Source organism: Numenius arquata, chromosome 19 (genome assembly GCF_964106895.1).
Source record: "Numenius arquata chromosome 19, bNumArq3.hap1.1, whole genome shotgun sequence".
Classification (NCBI taxonomy): Eukaryota; Metazoa; Chordata; class Aves; order Charadriiformes; family Scolopacidae; genus Numenius; species Numenius arquata.
Window position 1 is genome coordinate 5,345,594 of NC_133594.1, and position 26,387 is coordinate 5,371,980.

The window sequence follows — 26,387 nt, forward strand, 5'->3', positions numbered from 1 at the left end:
TGTTAGCAGTAATAGAAACAAGGAGTTTCCAGCAGGAGTTTGGAGCGACGCCTAATTTTCAAGCGAGATACTCCAAACGCATTTTCAGGAAGGAGGCACAGCACAGCGTTAGAAAAAAGCAAACTCGTTAGACAAAAAAAAGCGTTAGACAAAAAAAAACTCTAAAGGTTTTTTTTGATCCTAATCAGAGGAGGCCAAAATGGGCTCATACAAATGGCTGGGATGTTAGAGAGGTCTCACAGCGATGTGCTTCTGCGTTCCTGTGGTGATTTGGGTACTCCAGCTGGGATGTGATGAGCTCCCGTTTCTAAAGTACAGGCCACCGAAAAAAACCCTCCCACCAGCCGCCTGCAAAGGTTCAATCCATGTCCTATAGGCAGGTTAAATAATTCTACCATCAGCGCCATCTGAACAGGAGCCATGGGCTGAGCCATGCCGTAGCAGAGCGCGAGCACAATCACAGGATTTGGCAGGAGGTACCTGCTGTTCTTACTGCATTTAAAAGCTAAAATTTTCTTGCCTTGGTGGTTTAAATGCCTATTGAAAGGTGAATGAAGCATGGGACTGAATGAGATCATTGGAAAAAAAAAAAAAAAAAAGCATTCATTCTGCTAGCAAAAAGCTGGACTCTGGCAGCGGCTGCCATTAATTAACTGGATTTATTATTTATATGAGCCAGTTAATAGAGATGTTGTTTAAATCTACATTTCTTATTCAGTCAGTTTTTCAAGAGCTGCGATTGGAATCAGAAATATCAATAGTTGGGTACTACTGTCAGCAAAATTATTTCAGGAACAGTTGGCTAGGCATAGGGAAAACATTGCTGAAAACTAATCCAACTTGCTTGCTTCCTACAGGGAGATGTGGGCTTACCTGGTTTGACTGGGTTCCCTGGACCACCTGGTAGAAAGGTAAGAGTATTCTTTTTTAGTGAATTAGATCAGTATTTTTATTTTGTCATCTTCTCCTCTAATTCTGCCTAAAAGATTGAATTAATTCCTAGTACCCAGAAGAAAGTCTGATGCCTGTTTTGCAGGTGTATAAACTAGGACACAGGCTGAAGCAACTGCCGAAAGGTTGCACCAGCCAGACTGCGTGAGGGTATGAAATGAAATTCTGGATCCGGAATTCTGTTCCCTCTTTGTATTCCATGTCCCACTGCACTGCATCATCCTTCTGCTCCCTGACACTGGGTCTTCATCAGGAAGCTGAATTTAGATCTCGTTCAGCCAATATGTTAACTAAATGCATCTACAACCGGCATCAATTGGGTTCAGACCAGGCTTAGACATTCCAAGGAAACCTTGACTATCTCTCCCGGTGAAGAACATTTCAAGCAAAATATCTGTATCCCTTCCTTCTGTTTTGCTTGGAGATTGACAGCACTAGTCAGGTTTTGCTTTATTTGCTTCAATATTGATGTTTCAACAACATTAACATCACCAACAACAAACCTGTGCCTAGAAAAGGATATATAAGGATGGGTCACAAGATCCATCCTTGCCTTCATGTGTGTGTGCTTGTATTCATGCAAGTCTGCACAGCAATACCTTAGCCATCTGTACCTTCTCCAGATGAAGGACATTTCGGCTGACCTTCCAAGTTGTAGGATGGTTTGGATTTTTGGAAGCTGGCCCTGTTGCAGGGAGCTGTTTGATAGTTGGGTTCAGTGGACACGACTACTTTCCTAGCGAGCCAATACTGACATAGCAAAGCTGAACGGTTAAAATTAGCATCTTGTTTCAATCACTTCATCGGTCAATGGGCCCATGAGGTTATACTGTTCCTCAGGCCAATTAGCTGCACACAAACACCCACTCAGGTATGCTTTAAGACTCTGGGGAGAAAAAGAAGGTGTGGAGGAGGCTGAAATGAACCCTCCCTCTCCATGATTGTTTGTTGTGTGCTTTATATTGGAATCAAATTGCCAAGAGTAGGGGCTGTGTTCATTTTTCTACTCCCAAGGCTGGTCATGCTTGGGGTGCTGTGTGGAGCTAGGACCAAAAGAGCAATTAATTACCGATCTTCTGCTGTCACAAACAAGTTCTAACAAATAGGGTGCAAAGAATACCGTTTTCCTGGTATAACAGCTCATAAAACAAAACCTTGTGGTTATGATCAGCAAAATGCAATGTCAGGAGCGCAAGGACTCATAGTGGAAAAAGCGGAGAAGGAATAGGAGATTGAACAAACATTCCTGAGTCCAGCACATGGCCTTCACATCTGATTTCAGCTCCCCGAGGACAGGGCGAAGGCAGGGGTATGCTTCTGTTTCTTCAAGTAATGAGCAAGTTGGATGCTGAAATTTTTCCTTTGGTGCAGCTTAAAAAAAAACACCTCCCAGTAGCACTAGTCTGGCAGTGGTTTTGGTGTAACCTGGCTTTTATTAGCATTCTGCATTCAGAAAAAAACTACAGCTGTTGGAGAAATGTTTGGAAAAAAATCTTTTTTTATCTGGATTCCCTGCTGGCCTTCTCCCAGCGAAAATATGCTGGTGTTTGGCTGAAGGTGGGCAACACATCTTGGCTACCAGGAAACAGCAACGCTTTGGAAATGGACTTCCCTCCTGCTCGCTCCATGGAGGAACTGTGAAAAGAGCTCTAAGGGCTTTGATCTGAAAACAGCATGTAGAAAGTTTCAAATAGGCAAAATATTTCACCAGGGGAAACAAAATACTTTTCCCACTAAATGAAACAACTGGCTGAGCAGCAGGAGCTGGAGCCACAAACGAGCAGCGTGTGGGTTTGGGTAGTGTGGTCCAAACCGCGGTGCCTTGTGAGTGCCAACCTTCGCTCTTCGTAGGATTGGGGTGTCTGATCTCAGAGCACCCCCAAAGTCATTTTACCTGCACCCATCTATGAGTATGTGAAACTGCCTTTCAAGCAGCGGGTGTAATTCTCATCCTCTCCACGCAGAGCAAATGTTGCTTTTGCTGACCAGGAGTTCTCAGGAGCGGTGGCCGGACCTGGTTGTCCACTCTGCCCTCCTCTCTGGGGCCCACGAGGTGTGGGTGGGCTTTGGCTTTTGTCTGGGGGCTGGCGGCTACAGCTGCCTTGCAGATACATCTCGGCAGAGCACTGTGATCATTGCTCCCATGCCGTGGAGGAGAAAACGGTTGTAGCAAAGTGCAAGATCGTAGAAGACAGCAGCAGTGAGAGAGAAAAAGCTTCGCTGAAGTCACCCAGGGAGTAAAGACAGAGCTGGGAATTGGTGTGTGCTTCCAAACACATCCTGTCACGCAGATCGCATTCGCTGGCCTCTTTACTCTTCACGTTTCCTATCAAAGTGCAGGATGATCCTTTTTAGCTAGGAGAACGTGGATTATAAATATCATCACAGATGAGTAAATCCTTCACTGGAGCGCAATTTCCTTTCTAAATCACAGCCCTTTGCGTTGAGCACCCTGTAATCATCAGGAAGTGTTTGGATAAAAGAGCAAATGCAGTTGTTTTCATACCCTCTGCCCTGTCATTTTAGTGCTATTTGAAGAGGATTTTAGCAGGTAAATACTTTCACGTTGCAGCCAACTTTAGCATACACAAGCCTTTCTGTTTTCTCCTCACTATAATTAACCTGAGACGGAAATAACTGGAGCATACTATAAAGAAACACACATTTGAAGCTTCCCAGAGCTCATTATATATAGTAAGGAGGATATTTAATAGGATGCAACAGTAGTGGAGTGTCTAGATATTAAACTGAAGTGCCATTCACTTGCCATTATAGAGGTAGCAATGCAACGCTTGGTGCAGACGTTAGCTCAGGCATTAGGATGTTTTGAGCATCTCAAGGGGCTCTCATCGAACCACCTGCTCTGGGTGGACATCGCAGGCTTGAAATGCTTGTCCTGCAGGAACCCAGTCAGAGCAGGATGACTTGGAGCAGCCAAGCTGGGCGCCTCTTTCTTATCCGTGGAGGGAGCGAGACACCTGTAAGTGTTTGTATCCATGGAAGGAGGTGCTCCAGCTGTCTGGAGACAACGGTAGTTCCTGCTCCAGGCTGTTGCTGGAGGAACTGGGCAGAGGCCCCAGGAGGAAACCCCACGGGCTCCATGCTAAATCCCAGGGCACCTCTGGAGATGCTGAACCCAGAGCTGTTTCTGTTGGCAGCTCTCCTTGGAAGAGAGGGAAGGGGGTGCAGAACAGACACTCTCAATCTGCACAATGCCCTCCTGGTCCATGCTCCAGGGATGAGCCCCCGGGATGAGGCCCCGATACTGGGCCTTCCTAACCCAGGCAGTTCTGGACCTTCACAACGTGCCTTCACCTTCAGGTCAGACACCCCACCAGGGTGGAGCATCCTCCCTCCTTTCTGCTGATGCTGAGCCTTTGTCGAGGAGCCAGGGAAAGGATGAGCAAGAGAGGATCTCACAGGGCAGATTCCTGGAGAGGGGCAGGGAGTCTCGTCTGCTGGTCCTGCTCCAAGAGCCGCTGAGCCACTTCCAATTAGGAGCCACTGCCTGAAATGCACTAACATCCCTCAGGACCTTCTTGGTGGTTCAAAGAAGGGTCAGCCGGTAGCCAAACAGCCTTTTAGGTCAGCCACCTCAGATGGTGCAGCTCAGTCAAAAGACCAGGTTGTGATACATCAGCAAGGTCAAGCAGGAGAGAATCGGTAAAAAGGGAATCAACATTTTTCCAGGCCAAAATGCCTGAAATAATGAGCAAGGAGGAACGCGAAGGGGAGCGGGTAGTAGCCAGAATGGCTGAGAGCATTGCATACCTCCGCCAGCGAAGGCTTAGGCTGCAGGTCTAGAATAGCCCATGGGAAGAATAAAAAAGCCGTTAAGCAGAGGTGTGGACCTGGGAGCAGAAACAGGCCTGGGTTCATCTGGTGAGCGAAGCAAAAGGCCAAGTCCTTGGCCAAACCGGGGTTCGGTTTCGGCTTCCCGAGCCAGGGGATGCTCCCCCCGTGGCTTCGCAGACAGGAGATGTGTGCCCAGAGCCCTGGCGTGGGACAGGGTGAGTAGCAGAGACCGAGTTCAGTTAGCAATTGTAACCCACCCTGGAAGTTATTTCTGTAGTGTTTGTGCAAGGATTGTTTCTTGTTTATTTTCTCTCTCCATTTGTTTCAAGTTAAATTTTCTGCCCTTTTTTTTAAATAGTGTCGTGGTTTAAGCCCAGCCGGCAGCCAGGGCCATGCAACCGCTCGTGTAGTTCTCCCCCTGTCCCTAGAAGGGCAGGGAGAAGAGGGAGAAAAGGGGGGGAAAGGGAAAAACTCGTGGCTTGAGATGAAGACAGTTTAATAGAAAAATAATAATAATAATGGTAAAAGAATATACAAGAAACAAGTCACTTTCACCACCTGGCAAATTGGTGAATTGGCACCGTCCTGAGCAGTGATCGTGAGTACCACCCTCCTCTGGCTGACCCTATTTATCTACTGAACATGACGTCTATGGTACAGAATATTTCACTGGCCATTCCATCATTCTCTATGCTCCTCCTCAGCTTCTGTGGGAAGCTGAAAAAAGCCCTTGAAAAAGATAAGCATCACCTGGCAACAACTAAAACAATGTGCATTATTGTTCCTTTCATACCAAATCTGAAACACAGCAACCACTAGAAAAAAATAATTAACTCTATCCCAGCTGCAACCAGGACATGTTGCTTGTAGCCCAGCTAAACAGTCTCTGTAACTTAATTTAATCTTCTAATCTGCTCTGACTCCACTTGATGGAAATGAGTTTGTTTTAAATAGCTAAAGCAAGAGAATAAAGGGGGGCGGCAGAAATCTGAAGTGCCTGTTACTTGCAGAATTTACTTAATGTTTGAAGAGAGCTCTAGGTAAATCCTGGAGAAAGCAAACTCTCCTAAAATACGTACTGATCAGTCTGCGGTTGAACAGGCTACCTTTGTCCTGCTCCAGTGTCTACATCTCAAAAAAAAAAAAAAAAAAAAAAAAACTGAAAAACTGAAGCAGGTTTATGAAAGACCTGTGAGAATGATTTGCAGCCTGCGACACTTGCCAGCTAGTGAGCTGGATTAACAAACTCATTCTAATTAATTCAGCAGAGAGCAGGTTAAGAGACAGCTTGCTCACCGTTTTTGGTAGCTTCATAATGAAGGACTCTGGATCTTGTCATACCGTGTCATAATTAGATTAGAAAAGATGGAAGCTAGAAAAATTCAAGCTAGAAAGAAAACTGAAGTTTCCTGTGACAGTAAATGGTTATTTTGGTGTTTCTTATGGCTTTTCAAGTTCTAAAGCGAAAATGAGAGCCCTGAAATGCGAGTGACTCACATTGTGTTGTCCCCCAACTTTCCCAAAGTCAACATTTTACCCTGCAAGCCTGTGGTTTCCTAAGGACTAAGGGTAGCTTTGCTAAAGGTGTAGATTACAAATAGACCTGAGTGTAGATACTATTCTCGGTCTGTTCATCCCTCTCCAGTAACCCCCAGGCCAGAGCCCAGTGGGTGCTGGGGTCGCAGCAGAGTCTGGAACACGGGCAGGATTTGGGTGGTATAAGCATAAAGCAGTGCATTAAAAGTTGGAGTGATTGCGCAGTGCTATCCCATTCCTAAAGACCTGCTTCTCCTCCGAGCTTCACTCCCACCTGCAAAAAGAAATTCAAACTAAAACCACATTTTTTGATTTTATTTTCCTTCTTACTCATCTCTTCCATCCTATTTCTACAGGGATATAAAGGCTACCCTGGACCACCAGGTCACCCTGGAGACCAGGTGAGTCTTCCCAGCTTCCAAAAGCTTTAAAGAGGGATGGATGTGCTGACTCTGATGCTAGTTTGGATCCTGTACAGGCAGCTCCTTCCAGGGGCAGCTCAGTACACACAGGGACGCAGAGCGAACTCCCGCGCTGCCAGCAGCTATGCACATACACTGACCGAGCACCAGCAGGTTGGTGGGAGGAGACTGCCTTGGAGTTTCTAAATTTAATTTCTAATTTTTTTATTGCTCAACCATGTTAAGTTTATGTGGTGGAAGAAATACCAGCTTACCCTACTCCCCCTTTATTTTTCCTTTTACATTAATTTCACCTGGAGTTTACTAACCGCATCATCTTAAGTACTAACATGTAATTCCCCTCCCAAAGCCCATTCCCCCTCTCCCTTTTTTTCCCCCCCCTCTTTATTTGGTTAAGTCTGGTGTTTGCAGTTCAGGGGAAAAAAAAAAGGCAATGAATAGCAGGCCCTGTTAGCAATGATGTTAAAGGATATTATACATGAATCCATTTAGTTTCGAAGAATTTTGGCAGTGCTTCCCCACCAGTAAAACGGTTCCATATGCCAGATATAGATGCAGCCTTACACCTTCTCTTAGCCTCCTTGTTTCAAACTATCTGCTGCTTTCACTGCAGAGGGAGGAAGAAGGAGAAATAGCAACACTTGCTTAATGCATGGATCCTATTGACTTGGCTTCTGTGTGTTTTCCCCCCTCATTAATTTATTCCACTGTCTACATTTAATATTTTCTTCCTGCCTATAAATTTGCATCAGATTAATCCATTCCACCCTCCTTTCCCCCCAGCCCAAAGAACGAAGCAGCTAAAAAGGCTTCCCCCAGTGTGACATTCACCTTACCTTCTGTGCCTTTTCTTTTTTCTCTCCAAAGGGCGAACGAGGACCAGACGGAAGCCCAGGTGCCAAAGGTTATCCTGGCAGGCAGGTGCAGTAAATCTCATCGTGCTGTGCACAGACTAGGGATTTGGGTGTGCAGGTAGCTAAATATATGCCCTGCTAAATACGTGCCCCACTAAAGACAGTGCAGACCTCTAGAATACGTGTATTTTCCTCCTCCTCTGCCCAAGATGCTTTATCAATGACAGTCTTTCAACTCTGGGGGACACTAAGGTTGTTAGAAAGTATTTTATGCCTGTGATAGATAAAACCTCAATGACAAATTTTTGCTTCGGTATAACAACAAGGGGAGGAAAAAAACCCAAATCAGCAGAGGAGAGAAACATACTTGCAAGATACTCCGCTTTTAGCCACATTTTACATCTAATATTGAACAGGTTAGAAAGCTGGGACAGAGGAAGACATATTGCCGAAATAAAAGATTTAGGTGAACTCTCACCAGTAAAATTCACAAGCATAATCATACATACAAAATTACATGTGGACCATAAACATATATATAAATCATATTTGCAGCTGCAAAAAAAGATCACGAAAGAAAACCAAGTCTTTGTTTTCATTCTGAAAAAAATGCACTATGACAGCTTTAGGAATGGAGGAGTGTGCAGAAAAAACGGTTCAAGATTGGACACTTTATTGTCTTACTGCTGTAAGATGCCGAGTAGTAGGAAGAAAATTAAGAGGAATAATTTGTAAGACCCTAAATGGAATCTGTTGGAGGGCAGAAGACCTGGCCTTGTAACATTTTACAGTGAAAAGGGTTTTTCATGGTTTTCTAAAATGGACTCATTAACGTTGGATTCCGCCACGTTTCCATTTAAGTACGTAGCAAAGAGGCCAGGCAGATGTCAAAGACCCCAAACAGTCTGCCATGAGCATTTCAGACTGCTCATGCGTTCCTATGTGGGTTTTTACCCAGATGTGCAGGTTATCGGACTAAATGTGAACTAGATGTACAGAGCAAGTCTGCATCCCCCTGCCTCGGGCTATTTCAAATTCGAAATTAAATCGATACCTCTCAGCGAATTTTAGGTGGAACGTACAGATGCAGACTAGGAGCGTGCAGATGGTAGAGCTGGATGAGAGTTTTATGCACCTGACTAAATGCTCCATTCATACTCTGAAAGGCTCTTAGAGATTTGGATGCCAAAGAGTCTCCCAGGTGTGGATGTGTGTTAGATGACTAATATGAAGCAGTCCGAGCTCTATTGGCCATACAAGGTTAATGAATGCTGTTTAGCAATTCACGGCGCTCTCCTGCCCATCAGATAAGCGGGGTGAAATCTTTGCCCTCGACATACGACGAACAAAAGTGCTTTCTTAAAATGCGGTTTGGGTCAGGAAAGTGACTTTTTTGTTTTTAAGGCAGCTTTTTTTCAGCATATCTGAATGCCGTGTGTATCCAGCATCGGAGCTGTTTACTTTACTGAGATTTTACTACTTGTTACTCCTGTCAGCTGTGCTGGCTCTGCGGCGCTATGGGAGAGAGAGCTTGGCTCTGATTCGATTTGCACATCACAGGCAGAATTGTTAACTTCGCCCCGATGGCTGAAATCTTTGGCAACAAGGCATGAGCCAGGAAAGAGCACAACCTGACTTTCGGATCCCAGGTTGAGTGTGCAGTGCTGCCAGCTAAAGAAAATATGGGCTTAGCCTTTTTTATTTTTTTTTCCTCCCTTCAAAAAAAGCCCGACAACATTTGGAATTGGAAAACAATTGACCTGGAAACTTGCTAGAGAACAACAAACATGAAAATTCATTATGCATTTTTACAGGGCTTTTTTTTCCCTGCAGTAATCTAAGTGAGCAGCAATAGGCATGGAAGTAAAAGGAGGAATGTATTTTCAATTCTTTCCATAGCTGTTGACGCTGCAGAGGGTTAGAGACATGCAATACCTGCACTGCTAAATGACTTTGTAGGCGGTAGAAATTCGAGGGGGCTTTCTCACTGCATCAGGGCCCGCCTGTGCTCCCTGAGTAGGTATTGAAATACATTTGTCATTTGCTGTGCACGTGTTCAGTTGGGCAGGGAAATGAATCGAGAGCTGTTGGGTACAGAGCATCACTGTACGGCGCATCTGAAGTGTAACGCAACCTGGCTGCACCCTGCTGCAATCAGCCTGTTCCGTCTTTATGATCAGAAATCTCTACTTCAGCCCCGGGGAAGGCTCACGATGTGCAGCAGTCTCAGGTTCTGCTGAGTCGCAGCTCCCCGACGACGGGAGATTTGTTATTTGTTTCATTTTGTCCTTTTTTCTCCTTTGTTGATATGCCTTGGGCTCGGCACTGAAAGCAGAATCACGCAGGGACAGTGCTGGGGATTTGGCACTGCTCATTAGGTAAAGTTAAAGCCTGTCCACATTTGTCTTTGTTTTTTCCCTTCTGTTCTAGGGTTTACCTGGCCCCATAGGGGAAGCTGGTCCAAAAGGCAGTCGGGTAAGCAGCCTTTCTTTTGTCTTTTCTCTATTTGTTTTTACCAAAAGCTGCCCAAGAAACTTTACGCTTAATTTTGCAATCCTGAGACTAGTTCCTTTAATTTGTTGGATTCGGGGGATTTGAACTGTGCACCACTTGTTTATTGAAGCACTGGTAATTTTTTTTAAATTAAACATGGAATGTACCAAGATCAGAGTTCACCAATAGTGCTGGTGATTCAAAGTCAACCTCTTCAGAACTCACATTGCAGGAGAGGAAAGAATGGCATACAAATTCCTACCGAAGACCAAAGTCTGAACTTTCTGCAAGCCCCATCTCCCAAAGGCCTCTTTAGTTTCAATAAGTGTGGTTCAGCGGTCTTAGACCGTGCTGAATATGGGCTCTTTTGGGTATAGTCCTCAGTTTGGGAGTGATTTATATCATTATGCAGAATAACAAGCCAGCATCTTGAAGCCATGTGCAAACACAAACGTTAATATCTCTCTTCTGCCTGGTTTTGCTCACCAAATTGAATTGCTGGGTGTTCATTCTCACTGCAAAGGATTTTTTTTATTTTTTTTACCAATTAAGACTCTCATTAATCACATTTTGTTCTTTTCCTGCAATTATACATTCACAATGAGACTCTGAGCCAATAAAATCCCCCCTTTCTCTAACATGCAATACTTTCTCTAGATGCAGTAAATTCAAGCAGCTGGCTTTCATCACTAGGAAAACTGCAAGGAATAAACAAATGCCGAGTGTGTAGCTCGTTGTATTCCTGAGCTGGGAGAGGAGATGGCGTGTTCGGTGCAGGGGAGAGGATGATCTGAGATAGCACGGCTTCCTCGCCTCGCTTCTGCAAGTGATAAAGCTTTCCCCGGTGCATCTGTTTCTCTGGCCTAACCAGGACCTCTTGTAATTATCGTGTGATAGATGTGCAGAATGTAAGACTTGAAAATTATTTTCCACTTTGCACCCTTGAGTGCTGAGGACTGAAAGATTTATAGCTACCCAAGAAAGCCATTCCTCAGTTCATCTGCAGTCAATCAGAATCGGGTACTAAGGTGAGATATGTGCATTTTGTGGATTGAGGGAGCCAACTGTGGACTCTTCCCCACTTCTATTTTTCCTTCTGCAGGAGGTAGTTCAGGAGTTACGTGGTTTGTTTTGGTGTTCTGGAGGCAGACAGCATCGTTTTAATGTGGCCGTATTTCCCAGCTAGGTATCATCCCTAAAGGAAGCGCAACCTAAAGGGGCGACAGACTGCTAAAAAAATGTGGTGGGGTTGACAGTAAGAGATTTAGCGACGATGGAGAAGGAAAGATGAGAGAAAATCAGTGTTAACACTTGGCTCTTGTAACAGTGAGGTGCCACTGAGGGGGCTCCCTGCTGAAATTCACTTCCTCTTGATTCTGCATGTTTGGCACAAATTAGTCCTTTGCAAAGGCCCAGCACACAAGGTAACTTTGTCCTGGCTGCTGAGCAAAGAGGATTAAACACAAACCTTCAATTGTTGCAAGGGAAGGGAAACGCAGCATTTGTGTCTTGTCTGAGCAGGATCCCAAGGCTGTAGAGAAACGCAGTGTACTTGAAAATGCAACACCTTCCGATGAGTGTGAAAGGAGCAGATTTTACGTGAGACGTGTTGGTGCAAAGGAGGCTTCTTTACAGTTGCGTGTCAAAGGACCTGTAGAAGCTGAGCCTCGTATCCCAAGCCTAAGATCCTGAAATGGCAAGGCCCTTGGTGTCTGGGTTGACAAAAGTGTTTGCAAAAGGTCTTGGTGGTGCAACAGAGTTTGCAGGGAAAGGCTTTGGGCAGAACCATGACTAATTTACTTCTCTCTCAGCAAAGGGTGGTCAACAGCCCTGTCTGCCAGGAGAAGGTGGTATCTGTGTGAGAAGGGGCTGCAGTGTGTCACCATGGGACATAAGACAAGCAGAAAGGGCTTGGTACAACAAGATGTTTTCACAACGCAGTTGGGAATGAGTGCCAAAGGCAGGGAATGAGCCCTTGGAGAGATGAAAGGAGGTGTAGGCATGTGCATTACTTTTGCTTATCACTCTTGCTAACCTTGAACCGAGCTCCATTTCCCTCAGGTACACTCGGAGCCAGCCCAGGTAAGGTTTCTTCTTGCTGGCCTCTTCCTGCCTGGAGTCCTCATGATCCCTGGTGTGAGGGTATGTGCCCTTGGACTACATCGTGGAAGCCAGCACCATGCAGTCCATGGGCATATACACTTGCCTCAAGGTTTATTTCATCACGGCTGCCATTGACCAACGCTGGAGGATGCTCTGCTGCTCAGGAAAGACAGACTGACTGGTGCTAAAGAAGAAATGTCTTTGACTACTTCTTTCCTCTTTTCTTTAGGGATATATTGGTCTCCCGGGATTATTTGGGCTACCAGGGGCTGATGGAGAACGAGTGAGTATTTTGTGAAGAAAACCTTGATGTGTTGCTTGAATACGGTTCTTCAGAGCATCTTGTAACCTTTTCTGTCCCTTGTTCCTGAGGAAGGAGGCGAGCATGCCTAATGTTTAACCATGCCTTCTTTAGCCTGTTTCTACTCTTGCATGAAGACCTGTGTCCCTGTATGATGCTGACATTCAGCTCAGAAAAAGTAGGCTTCAGACAGGGTCATCAGACCTCATTGTTGAGTAGAAAGGAGTTTTTCTATGTTTTCCTTCACTTAAAAACCTGCCCTCCTCCTTCCCATTACTAGTTCATCTTAGTGGAATGGGACGGGGCAGAGAATGTACATGGAAATTCCCTGCTCCCACAGGAGTGACATCCCAGCCACAGTGTCCCAGCATTTTGGGTGTCCAACTGGAGGTGTCTGGAAAGAGGCTGGCTCTTGGAAGGGACTGTGCCTGGGGCTTTCTGACAATGGCTTTCCTTCCAGTTGCATCAAGTTGGGCAGTCAAGACTGGGGCCTGTGGACAGACAGCTGTGGCTGCCGTTCCCATGTGTCCTCCCCATCCTTTTCATCATGCTTTCTCCAAACCCACACGTTCAGAGCTTTGCAGGACATCCTTTGCTTTTTTGCTCTTCTCGCCACATCCCCCCACCTGCCTGATCTCTACCCATCCAAGGAGCCATTCTTCCCACTGCAAGAGCTCCTAAGGAAGGTCGCTGTAAGATGAAGACTGTTTTATTCCAGCTTTTTTTCCCTCAAATGCAAGCCCCAGAAACCAGAGAGGCCCCGGGAGCATGTGGGAGTGAGCGTGTGTGTGCCTGCCTGGGAGGGGACTACCCCGCGCTCTAGAGTCGCTGATTTAATGCTTGTATAACTAAATAAGAAACATAAACAGAAGTTCTCCAGCGAGTGCCTTGGCGGTGGCCTTCGTTCGGTTCCAGACCAGTAGCTTAATGACTGCTCCTGCTAAGCAGAGCTCCAGCCCGTTGCCCTGGGTGTGGATGCTGCCTGCGCGTGTCCTCGGGGAGGGCCGTAGTCAGTGGGTGAAGGTTAATTGTCTTCTGCTCTCGCAGCTGACTGCGAGTAGCTGACATTTTGATTCCTGAACAATGCCACACTCATTAGCCTGTTTTGCATTCCCCTTTCTCTTCTCGTTGTGTTTTGTGTTGTTGGTTGGCTGTTTGCTTTCTCAACCAGACCTATTATTTTTTTTTTTTTTCTCTGTGTGTTTTCCTTGCAGGGGATCCCCGGAGTTCCTGGGAAGAGGGGCAAGATGGGTAGGCCGGTAAAGTTTTTCCTCGTCTATTATGCAGACCTTGTTGAATGAAACTGGAAACAAAACATCTGGCTACTGGCTGGGGACAATGTCTTTCCATATCTTTTGATGGGAATTAAATGGGGAGATCAAACAAACCTTTCCATATCTCTTTTCTCAAGCAGGAAGAAAACTGAAGATACAAATATTGTTCTATTCCTTTCTTTCATGCTCTGCCCGCTTCACAGGCATTTTTGTTATTTTTTGCACTGTCTCAATGCTCCCTTGAATCTTACGCTTATCAGATTCTCTTCTGCAACGTCTTCCCCTCTGCCTTCCATCTGGCCTCTTCCCTGAATGTGCTTTTTGATTCCCCACCGTGATTGCAGCATCCCGGGTGTCTGTGCTCGCTCTGTCACATCTGCTGCTCTGGGCTCCCACCAGTCCCATTGCATTTGCCTCTTTTGGCTGTGATTCTCTCCAACCCCTGTACCATCCTCGTTTGTATAAGGCAGGTGCGCTTTTGTCTAGAAACTTTTTGGTCCTCGGGGGTGGCACAGGGTCAAAGCATATCAGATGAAAGACATGTTTGAGGAGCAAGGAGACCAGGTAGATTTGAGAGCTTAGCCCAGGAGGAAGAGGTGTCTGCAGGTAGGGCTGAATACAGGGTGGAAACTGAAAGAGCTGGATAAAAGGAAGGATTTGTGCTGACTGTAGCAAAAGGCAAAATAAAGCAGGTGGGAAAAGTACTGAAATGAGGAGAGGAATTAGAGAAAGGACAGAGAGGAAAGCGTTTCTCACATCAGCCTTCCTCCAAGCAATTCTGCCTGCTTCCTTTGCCAAAAAGTTACAGGGTTTTTTGCTCCAGGAGTCAGCGGAGAGATCAGGCACGTTCGTGCTCTGGTGTGTCTCATTGCCTTTGCACCTTGTCCTTCATGTTAGCCTGAGTTTCTCTCCATCTCCTGACATCATTGCACTCACAGGCTCCTTGTAAAATGTCCACTCACCCACACACGGAAAAAATCCAGTGCTTTCCCCTTGTCTCCCTTGCATGCGAACGCGTGCTTTCCAGGAGTCCCACGCCTACCGCTTGCTGGTGTTCTCACAGTAAAAGCCTTGCAAACATCCCAACAGTGCCACATTCATCCCGGCTGGCTGTTCTTCTCTCCCTGGGATGGGAGAAGGTCAAGCAAATTTTTTTTGAGGGGGGGATAGTGAAAAATCTGTGCCGGATCCTCTGGTTTTGTAAGCCGCTGGTTGCACCAGAAACCTCTGTGATGAATAATTGCAGAGAGCAAATCGATGTGAGGATGACTCATTGACCAGAGTAAAACAAACAAAGCAACTGTCGTTAGGTGCAGGGTTTCTGCTCTCTGCCTTGTCTCTGCACAGAGCGTGCGGGAGGCTCAGCGCATTCCAGCTGGTGTTTGGCAAGCGTTTGTGATCTTCCAGGCAAGGGTTTTTGTCTGGCAGTCGCTGTTACAAACAAGGGGCTCCCCTGAGATCAGCGGGGAATCTCTCGACCGTGGAGGCATTGAGGCTGGGATCTAGAGAAGGGATTAAACGGCTGCGTGTGAGCACCTTTGTTCTACTCGGCTCTTTCAGAGAGTTTTGGCTCCGTCCCCGTTGCACGATATCAGGTTTAATAAGAAATCTTGAATGGACCGATGCTGATGATTTGTGCTTCCGAGCGTGAACAAAAAGATTAAGTGACATCCAGAGTTATTCAGGAAGTCACTGGGAGAAGGGAAAGTAGGAACCAGCTGACCTGGGTCCCTTCCCAGCGCTTATCTCCTGGCCTGTGCTCTCTCCCAGCTGGTTTGCAGTGTTAGTGAGCCTGCTGTGATTTTTCTGGTCTCTCGCATCCCCGCACCACTAGGTTTGCTGGCGTGGCTACTGTTCCTGTTCTATTTCAGTGTTGTCACTGCGACAGACACCTCTTGGAAGCCCTTATCAGCTGCCATCCAAAGCTGGTAAATGCCCTGGAGAGCAGGGCAGGAGTTGGTATCTAATATATTTCTCTACCTACTTTTGTTTGGGACGAGAGACGGCAGCAGATTAAGTGCTCGGCAGAGGAGGCGCGGGGGGCTGGGGGAGTTTGCATGTGACACCGTGGGCCTCCGAGAATGATGTAAGAGGGAACGATTAAAATAGAAGAACTGGACATGAGTCAGACCTTGAAACCCTTCCAGGGAAGTTAAGTTTTGCAGAGCTGTGAGGGACATGGCGAATCTGTCGTGGAAACAGCTGACTCCACCTCCCGCTCTGCTCTCCCTGCGGTGCAGCAGCAACGGAGGAGGCCAGTGCCTTTCTAACGTATGGGCCCCGGCGAGCTCTTGAGCAAGAGAAGGGTTGGGGGTAGGCTGGGGGGAGAATTATGATTAAACTACAATGCACCAGGGAGACTGAAATAACACGAGTCTGTACGTCTCTGGATGTGCTGCCTGTTTGAGAGGTGGGCTGGAGGCCTGGAGCTGAAGCAACTGGTTGCTTAAACCTTCAGTCTTTCCAGTGCAGTGGCTGGAAAGAATGGCTTTTTATGGTGTTTTTGTGGATTTTTATGGTGTTGAGGAGCTGGCAAAAAAAAAAAAAAAGGAGGGTAAAAAAAGGCCCCATTGCTGGGGGCGAGGAGTGAGAGAAGCTCTTGTTGCCTTCTATCTTGGCATGCACAGGTGACATATCAGTCCTAATTTATCTTTAAAAGGGAGCTGTACTGTCACTGAAGGAGGTGACCCACAGGAAGAGGAGATATAGCTAGTCATCATTCAAGAAGTGCAAAGCTGAAAGTGATAATGCTTTTCTGATGCTGTAGGAGATGGGTAGGTACAATCAGAAATGTCTGCACTACAGATTATATTAAACTTCAAATAGAGTGTAATAATTTCAGAAGTTCTCAAGCACTGCTAGAGAAAGAGACTTAAAGGCAAACTTTCAGGAAATATACCCAAAGAGCGTTGAGCTCTTTTTTTAGTTCGTTTCTGTTATTGATTTGTGCTTGTATCTCTTTTTTCACCTAGACTATCAATACTGCACCAGCTGCACTATCTTATGCCTGATTTTTGCTTACAATGTGTTTTTTTAGTAGTATTATTTTAAAAGAGATAGAAAGGAAGGAGCAAAGTTTAGTTCCAAGACATACTTAGTAACCCTTGGGTTTGCCTGAGGTCTATTCACAACTTAGCCAAACATGGCTGAGGGTTCCTTATATTTTTCTGAGAACCTGCTGGTGCTGCTGGTCCCGTGCCTGGAGTTCAGTTGGTAACTCGGAGCCTCACCATGTCAGGTACCATGCAAATGTCTCGTGAAAGAAAAGTCCTGGTCCAAAGGGTCCATCCGTTGGGGTTACAGGATCAGACCATCCCCAGGGCTGGAAGGTTTAGGTAACAGCAGCATGAGCAGGTCATTAATAACACAAGGAGGCATTTTGGCTTCCCTGCCTGTCTAGCTCTGCTCATCATTACTGGTCTTTCATTTGTCCCCCGTAGCTCTTGTCTGTGAGTGATGGGCAGCTGTGTCCTGCCACTGTTGGGTGTCGTGATGGGGGTTCCTGCCCCCCTGCTAACCTCGGGCAAGGGAGACAAACACCTCCTGACAGCACAGGCTCTGCCATAAGGCTCTGGGAAGCCTTTGGCGAGTGCCAGCACGTTGGTGATGCACTGCTCCGAGGAGACAGATTGACGGGTAGAGCAGACCGTTAAGCAGCAGGCACAGAGGGAGGGTTTGCACTCGGGATGTGTGGCCAAGAAGGCTGACACCTCTGCCTGTGAGAACGGTTGGAGTCTGCCAAGGCAAGGTGGGGAGATGCTGCATTGCTTGGTGACTGCACAGGAGGAGGATGCAGGACTTGGGTTCTCCCCATGGCCTGCAACTTCAGACAAGCTGTTTGGCTGTTCTTGGCTGTGTGCAGAACAGGGATAACACACTCGGCTCTCCTTTGAGCTCAGTAGCTGAAATTTAGCGTGTAAATACCAAGGATTACTGCTCAGATGTCAAGGAAGATGTGCTATAAAGTGGCATGTGGATTTTAAGTATTAGGGATCAGTGCATAGGTGAGTCCAGAAGTCTCCCTTCCCTCTGCCTGTCACGCCACAGCGTGGAGGCTGTGAGAGCCAGCAGTGATCTGGCAGCCACTCTAATGTAGCCTCAGTATTTGTTGTGAGCATCAGCGCGGTGGCAAGCTGCCGAATCTGGCATCCGTCTTCCATGAGCTGACCACAGGCGGGGTCCCCCTTGCCAGCTCTCAGCTTGTAGTGCGGCGGCGCCTTCTTGCCAGGCTATTTTTCATGTCTGCTGTCTTCTTCCATGTTGACTTATAAAGTTAATGTCTTAATTCCTGCCTCCAGTGAACACCAAGTCCCAATATAGTCTTCTTTTTCTCCATCTGGTCAGCTGTTAGAAGTGTGTGTGACACCCCTGCGCTCCCCACCAGTATGGGTAGGCTGCTGCATCATATGAAAAGGCATTGCCTTGTGGGAGACACTAGATAGCAAAAAGCAGGGCCGTCTTTGGGTTAGGAAGGTTTCATTTTACAGCTTCCCCCAACCTTTTGATATACAGCTGAGATAACTCAGTGGTGAACGTAAGTGCATGGGGCTTTTGCCAAGTTACACAGTCTCAGCTGTTGTCCACGCAAACAATGGGGGAACGTGTTTTGCCATGTGTCTGGAAAGGCTGGCATAACCGCAAATTACTGAGAAAATAAATTTTGCTCCTCTCTGTAGGGACTAAGACGATAAACAACTCCTCTCTTCTCTCAACTTCCAATCTTTTCTCTGCTTTGGATGCAGCTGAGGTCCTTCCTTGCGTTTGGAGTGAACCAAGAGAGAGTCTCCTGCACCACACAAGTTGAGATTTGGGAAACCGGTAACAGCATTTCAAAGTCCCTCTTCTTTAATGAATTCATTGCCAAACTCCGGTTGACTTGAGCGGGCTCTTTGGCGTGCTCATACGGCTTTTCTCGTAAGAGACATGACATAGAACCCTAAGAGCTCTCACCTACAGCACCGAGTATCCTGGCTCACACAGGCTGCTAAGGGTCCAGCTGTGTCTCTTTTGTCAATGAGGTTACCGACCAAAAAAAAAAGGAGGAAGAATGGAGCTGTACTTCTCTTTAAACACTTAGAAACATTTTAAAGAAATATTGTAATTAAAAATTTCTAAAGAAGTAAGGATAAACTGTGGTTTCCCACTTAGCTAGGTGGTAATTCAATGCACTGGTCCACAAACCATTTCCTAAGATTTGAAAGAAATGGGAATGATTTTTTAACTGATCCTAAATGACGTTATCCATATATATCCTCAGAAAACAAATATTTACTCGTCCACGTAGCTTCACTGCTCGGGCCCAATTCACCTGAGCACTTGGTGGACTCATCCTCCAGCCCATAAGGCATTCTTTCCCCGCTGGTGTCCCAGTTCAGGTTCAGCTGTAGGCCCTGTGCATATAGAGGTGCACTTTCAGATGGGGCCAGCTGAAGTTAGTGGAGAAATGTGCAGGCTGAGGACCTATTTGTGCAGGTAAATCCACAAGATGAGCTGCAGGAAGGAGCCCAAATCACCTGTAGGAGTTGATGAACAGGACTTGGGTAGGTCTCTCTGTCTTGTGCCAATACCCCAGCAGAGCACCAAAAAGTTTGGTGCCTTTTTCAGGAACTGATGGATTTAAAAAAAAAAAAAAGTAACAGGCTTTTAATTTTGTTTACATGAAAAGTCATCTGGAAGTCTGGAAAATTAGCAATCAACAAAACTTCTCTTTTACTGAGAGATTTAGCCCATGAATTGGACCTTTCCTGTTAGCCGTCTAAGTCAATTCTTTGCTATAATTTTTCTTTATTAAGCTAAATTGTTAAAATAGATTTGGTTTGAGCAATCAGTGACTTTTTTAATGCTTAAGTTGGACACTGAAACTGGGCAGCTGGTCTCTCCTCCCCTCTGGGCCTGGTTCACCACTCTGAAATGCAGGCACGAGCCCAGAGCAAATGTCACCATCTCTTTTTTGGCTCGAGTCGTGTTCCACATGTCTGGAGTTTCCCAAATCTCTGTGGTGAGGTGCTTGTGTGGTTCCTTATCACTCTGATATCAGCACGTGTTCCTGTGTTCATCGTTACATCATCCAGATACCCTGACCAGGTGGACAATATTAGCACGTATTTCATTTTTAAAGAATTGGCAAAACAAAGTATTAAAAACACAAAGAAAAGGGTTTGAAAGGTGCCAAGGCCCGTAACTTCTACTGAAAGAGAAAGAAGAAACAAACTCAAAGACGGTTTGTTTCCAATAATGTTGCTAAGTGACTTGTCCATTGTAGTTCAAAAAACTCATGAGGAATTGAACCAAGCACAAGAACATCTTTCTTCCTTCAGGGAAATATTCATTCATAAATCAGATCGAAGGCCCAAAATTATTTTCATTAGAAATTCTAAGAAAAAATAATGCAACTTATCACTTTTGAGTCTGAAAACATTTTGATCCCCAAAGCTGCTTGATTTTCTTAAAGAGGAGGCTGCTCGATTTGGAAACCTTGGCCATAAATCATTAGGAGTGGTGGCAGAGCCAGTGCTCTTCAGCATTAGGTCATTGGGTCAGTGTAACCTGCTCTCTGTTAGAGCCCCCCAGGTGGGGGCAGAGATCATGGACAGCATAAAGGGAACAAACAAATGGACAAGAGGGTGGAGGGGCTATCAGTCACCTTCAGTGATGTTCGGCTGGAGGGGCTTCAGGGGACTTTTGCTCATGTTGGGGTGGAAGAGGTTGCCCTGGAGGGCTGTGCTCCCACAGCTGGAGGCATAGTTATCTTTAAAAATGCCATGAAATCTTTATCCAAAGAGGATGGGACATGGAGCTGTGAAGTCTCCTGGGGATGGAGAGCAAATCTCCCTTTCGGGTGACAAAGGAGCAGAACTCCAGCAGGACCATTGGTCCCGCACCCAGCTGAGGATGGCACCTCCCTCCTTTGCAGGGATGAAAGCTGTCACAGCCCCAGGTCTGGCCTGAGCAGAAGGCAAAGGCTTCTGCAGAGCTGCCTGAATTAAAGTTGGTGAGCTGGCACACCGGGAGCACGGGGTGGCCAGGCTCCCCTTAGGGTGATTCCTGCCGCTCGGGCAACCAGGGCCAGGTCTGAGCCAGCCCGTTTGCCGTCGCGCCCACCTGTGAGGGGGCTCACGTCTGCTCTCTCCACCAAGAATGCTCTCAGAGACCTGAGCTGCCAACATAAGCTACACTTGTTTATTTTATTCTCCCTTCTTTTTTTCCAGTGAATGCTTTCTCTCACCCTCGGCCCTGCTTCCCCACCACCACCTTTTTTTTTTTTTTTTTTTTTATGTTTAAATTGTTTGACTTGCAAGCTCCATCCCTGGGGACAGTCCTGGGCAGTGATTCACCTGGCCAGAGCCAACTGGCAAATTGAGTCTTTCGCAGACAAGACAGGAGGGCTGGTTGGTTTGAGCAGCTTCACCTTCAGCCAACAGGAAAATAAAATCCTATTTTTGGAGAAGGATTCTGCTGGCGTGAAGACCTGCCAGGATTCCTCGGAGCAGCAGCTGCCAGACTGCCTCCCTTACTCCAGCAGGGAAAGTGTTTTAAACTGAATCAGATGTTGTATACATACAACACACCCACCCACACGAGCACACCTGAAAAAGCCTTGGGGAAGCAAAGGACAAGGGGCATCTCGTCTCTTCTCTGAGGACAGCTGCTTCCAGGGACAAGAGACAAGAGGTGGTGGTGTCTGCTCAGACCAGGAGCAGCCCTTTGGCTGAGAACAGCAAGAAAGGGCAGGCTGCTTGGTTTTAAGCAGAGGAGGAAAGCAAGGGGAGGTGGAGGGGCATGTAATCCCCTGGTGCAGGAGGAACTGGTTCCAGTGTCTGTCTACGTCTGGCTGTTCTCAGCAGGAGTCTCCTGGCATATGAGAAGATGCCCTTTGCAGGGAGTGTGGGTGAAAATGAATTAAGACACTATTGTAGGACCTCAAAGATAGAGATTTAGTTGCTGGTTCAGCTTCGGACTTCTCAGGGTTACCTGGGATAAATCAGTTTGCATTTCTCTCTACCTCTGTTCCCTCCCTAATAAGGGTTCCTCAGCTTCACCGAGTGCAGTGAGAACAAACTGCAACCTCTGCAGAGCTCTGCTTTGGGTGGGGACAGGACAGCACAGAAGCACCAGGATCTTGCTTAGTGCAAAGCATCTGCTCGTATGCTTTTTCTCCAACTCCTCTTCAAGCTTCATCTTGCTTCTTTCATTGAACTTCTCCCTCAGACAATGTGAAATCCATTCAGCTGCCTTTTTTTTTTCCCCACCTCCTCTCTGTATTTCCCAGCTGTGAGACAGAGCCAAAAGTTTTGTCATACCTGACTTCAGCCGCTGCGGAGGAGCACCCCGCTGGCTCTTGGCCAACAGAACTTGTTAGTCGAGCCTTTTCCTCCTACTTCTGCTGCCATTTGCCATCCCTTCCAGGTCCTGGTCCTTCTCTGCATGTCCCCTCCCTCTCACAGAGTGGGCAGGACGCAGGGCTTGATATTTTTCTTCACCGTCCCAATTCTCGAGCATAGTTTCCAGGGACCAGTCTTCCTGGAAAAACAGCTGCACCCTGAAAACCGATGGATTTTCTGTACCAAAAAAAACCTCTGCACTCACTTTGGGAAGGTCAGGAGGCTCTGAATCTGCTGGGCTCCTTAATCTCTTTCACAAGTCTCCTGTAATGGGCTGCCAGTTGCGACCTGCCTGTCGGCCAGCACCATAAAATGAGCTTCCTGCCCCACGTGTTCTCCCTCAGTTTGGGCTCCTCGGGCTGCTGGAGCAGTGCTGGAGAGAGGAGAGGTAGAGCTGCTTACAGGAATGAAACAAATGGGATAACAAAGTCTGCTGGTAATCCCTAGGCTGCCTGCTTCGGTTGAATAGTGCTAGTTTTGTTCCCAGGGAACATCTCTGTCCTTTAGGCTCAGGCAGGAGGAGAGAGGCACTGAAAAAATAGCTTTTACAGACATGTGAGATCCAATAAATTAGGACACCGTGGTCACTGGAACTGTTATTGTGGTTTAAACTGCTACTGCTTACCCCATGGAAAGAAAGTGCTTTCTTTTTCATTAGGGGCTTAGAAGATTGATTGTTTCCTGCTGTGCACAGGACTGTGTTGGGAAAGCTTTCACAGCCTGGTTTGGGTCTTTGGAGACCGTATGGATGCTGAAATATCCTCCTTCACGCCACAGCCACCAGCCTTGGGCTCGTTTAATGTGCAAAAGACTGTTAATACTGGTGGTGCCAAGCTCAAATATTGGGCCGGGACACCTGGGGTTAGTTGAATTGAAGCTGCTCTTTCCATTTGTCTTCTCCTCTGGGTTTGTTTTAGAGCTCCGGCCAAAAGGTGTCAGGGGACCACCCATCACCCCAGAGCCGAGGCCAGGAGGGGTGCTCATGCCAGCTGAGCAGATGGCGTGCTAAGGACCATCAGATGTTGGCAAGGAGGGGGCTTCACTGCTGAGTGTTGTCTTGGGCCTGGCTGTCGTAGCAATGATGCCACCCCGCACTCTTCTGGGCTTTCTTCTCTTTCCTCCCACTTTGACCCTTTTCCATCCCATCTTGAGGATGGGCAGACACCCTACCTGTGTGGGGAGAGTCGCAGTGTGCTGTGAATGGTTTTTATTGTCGAATCTCTTGCTCACTGGGCAGCACTGGCCAAGTGGCCTCAGGTGCTCAGCTCTCCACCTTCAAAACACAGAAATAATCTACTTTTTAAATATTTGGAGACCTACTGTTGGAAAGCCTGTGCAAAAGCTAGATTTTTATTAACTCTATTACCAAGTGCCTCAAATCTCCTATTTCTTTATCTTTAAGCAGTGAGGTTAGTGCTAGAAACTGAGGTATAAAAAGAGATTAGTGGGAAACATGAATTTAAATAGTTTCTTATCTGGACACTTTTAGTCTGGCAGAAGAGTGCATTGTTTATGTCATGTTGGAAGAGATTTAAATTAGAAAATGCTTTTAGTCTGGAGCAAGCATTCCTCTAGATGATAATATGCTGCTGTAGCAATATTGATTTAATTGTACTATTCAAAGTAGTAAAACCTCACCACATTGGCAAGACCTTAGCTTGACAGAAGACACCTCAGCAGCCCCAGGGCCAGGCTGCTCAGTGGCATCCACAGGTCACTCTGTGCCCAGCTCTTCCCTCTGAGGAAGGAAGGATGCAGCTGGGGGAGCGCTGAAGGCTGTGACTGAACTCAGCAGCAGTGTAAGTACAGTATCAGTCTCTGCACACTCATATTTTCCTTGGCAAGTTATGTAACTGTAAACAGCAAAATATTCCAAGGCGCTCTTTTTTTGTCTTGCCTGAGCAATGAGTTTTCCCTACTCATCTCTGTTCTGATCTTATTGATTCAGCATGTATCAGAGTTATTTTTCCCCTTTTTTTCATTAAAGAAAATTGTAGCGCCCCCTTCCCCCCCTGCCTTCTTGTTATATTTGACGTCTTTGTCTCTAGATGGCAGAAGGCTGTTTCCAGCGGTTGCTTACCACAGCTTCTTGGCATGTGCACAGGCTTCAGGGATGTAGTGCCCAGCTGGAAAAAGGCAGACAAATTTCCCATTCACTGTGATGCCTATAAAATAGAAGTATTGCATCCAAGCAAGCGATAGCTTGTGTTCAGGAGCGCGTACTGAATGCTGTAGGGAACTGGTACAGAAGAGGTGAAATGCTGGCTCTGAAGTCAGTGGCAAAATTTTGGTTGTCTTAAACAGGTCTCCCATCCTCTCACCTTGGATTTGTCCAAGTATCTTTTTACCTAGTTGTGTTGACCAGGAGTTGTAAATCCTCAAGATGAAGGGAGGTCTTGGATGACATCTTTGACTGCGGAGCTTCCCAATATATTTTTCCTGTTCTGTCCACTGCATTATTTTGATGTTCAGTGTTACTAATGGGTTTCCAGATAGCGTGTTGCTGTTGGCTGTCCCATTTTGCTTCCCTCAAGTTTGCTTTTACAAGGTAGTCGGTGTCTGTAGTATACAGGGGAGCAGGCAGGAAGAGAGAGCATCTTTCTGGCTCAGCAAGGACCATCCCCTCCCTGTCTGCTCCATCCATGTCTCTTAGACTCTTAGCTAGCCAGGAACGTGGTTGTGTCTCATGGTCTGGTGGACCCAGAGAAGTGCGTAAGGCAGTTTTTCTCTGACCTCTAGTTTGAAGTAGCACACCCACTATCAGTTGCAGCTTGCTGATGTGTCTCTGGAGCACATCTTCTCGTGTAGCCTCATCTAAGCAATAGTCCTTGCTCTCCAAGACTACTCCACCATAAACAGACGAAGGAGCAGGGCTGATTGGAGCTTTGCTTCGCAAGTTCCCACTCTGAACTGAAGCACGAAGGTAGATGCTCTGGCTAGGAAGCCTTTTGTATGCAAATATATTCCTTAGTTTCCCATCCTGATGCTCACAGAACAGTGTGGAGAACGAAACAGGATTTTAGCCCTGGATGAATTAACCAAGTTGAGGAGTCAGAGCCTGGGGTTAGGTTCTGTGTATGCTCTGTCCATGGGGAGCTCCTCTAGGAGACAACGATTTCCCTTTTGGCACAGAGTCGAAGGGGGTGGATGCTGTGTCACATTTTATCTCACTCCATCTCAAGGGGCATGCAAGAAAAGAAGTGGAGAGTCACAGCACTCTTACCTCAGTGTCAGGGCCTCCCCAAAGCACCCTCCACTGCAGCTGAAGTTCAGAGCAGCCCTGAAGCTGCTGCTGTTTGAGCTGGTCCCTGATAGCCCTTGGCAGCCTGCTCCCTGCCAGTCCTTTGCTGAATGAAGTTCAAGCTCGGGGGAAAAATGAGTCTAATCCATCTTAAACTCAATTGCTTCCTCCTTGAAAATGTCGGGGTAGTGGCTAAGAGGGTTTATTAACCACAGCGGTCGTGCACCCCTCTGCTGGGCTCTCTCTGAGGGAGACCGGGCACGACAGGACAGGGAAGAGCAAGCGGCTGTATGATTTGTTTGTGACTGGGAATTGGGGGAAGCACGGGGTCTCTCTGAGAGTGTGAGAGAGAACGTGTCACACCACCATGTTCTGGCTCTGGCTCAGAACCTCCACTCCCTTTTCTATAATTGTTTGAAGTTTTCCAGATTTGTATCGGATATAATGAGATGATGATGGAGTCTTTTGTGGTGACTTTTTCATGTAGTAAACATGGTCTTTCACAGCTCCGGGGTGTGGACCGTAATGAGCTTGGAACCGTTTGTTCCTCTGGCAGGCTGAAAGGTTGTGAATGCATTGGAGTGAATTCACTGAGCATCTTTGATCAGCTCCATTAAGCATCTACATGGGCTCCAACAGGCATTACGCTATTCAGCTATCCTATGAGAAGGGGGTACTGTTAAAATGATTGGGTTAGTAGACAGGATGAAATAATTCAGATTGACAATCCATTTTTGAGGATAGTCATTGCAGTGAGGTTTATGAATTCTTCCAGAACATAAGGGATTTGGGATTGACTTTTAAGGGAGTAGCCTATCAGTAGGGTATTTCTTCCTGAAAGAGGATAAAAAGCACTGTATATAAACACTGCATATTTGATCTTCCAAATGTGGGATTATCATTTCACGTGTAGTCTACACAACATAATCTTCAGGGCTGCATACTCCTTGTTAGACATAGTGGAGTACTTGGGTGAGCCAGGAGGAGGACAGATTTCCACCCCTTCTCTCTGCTACGCACGCTCACGCAGTCTTTC

General features: G+C 46.6%; 1 protein-coding gene across 1 annotated transcript in view; it reads left to right on the forward strand.

Moving 5' to 3' along the window:
• The window catches only part of COL27A1 (collagen type XXVII alpha 1 chain), a 230,945-nt gene that overhangs the window by 111,293 nt on the left and 93,265 nt on the right, over nucleotides 1–26,387 (forward strand). The window contains exons 6-11 of the mRNA XM_074161391.1: nucleotides 858–911; nucleotides 6,639–6,683; nucleotides 7,572–7,625; nucleotides 9,989–10,033; nucleotides 12,384–12,437; nucleotides 13,670–13,714. Of these exons, the coding sequence (XP_074017492.1) occupies nucleotides 858–911; nucleotides 6,639–6,683; nucleotides 7,572–7,625; nucleotides 9,989–10,033; nucleotides 12,384–12,437; nucleotides 13,670–13,714 (297 nt within the window). The remainder of the gene's footprint in view (nucleotides 1–857; nucleotides 912–6,638; nucleotides 6,684–7,571; nucleotides 7,626–9,988; nucleotides 10,034–12,383; nucleotides 12,438–13,669; nucleotides 13,715–26,387) is intronic.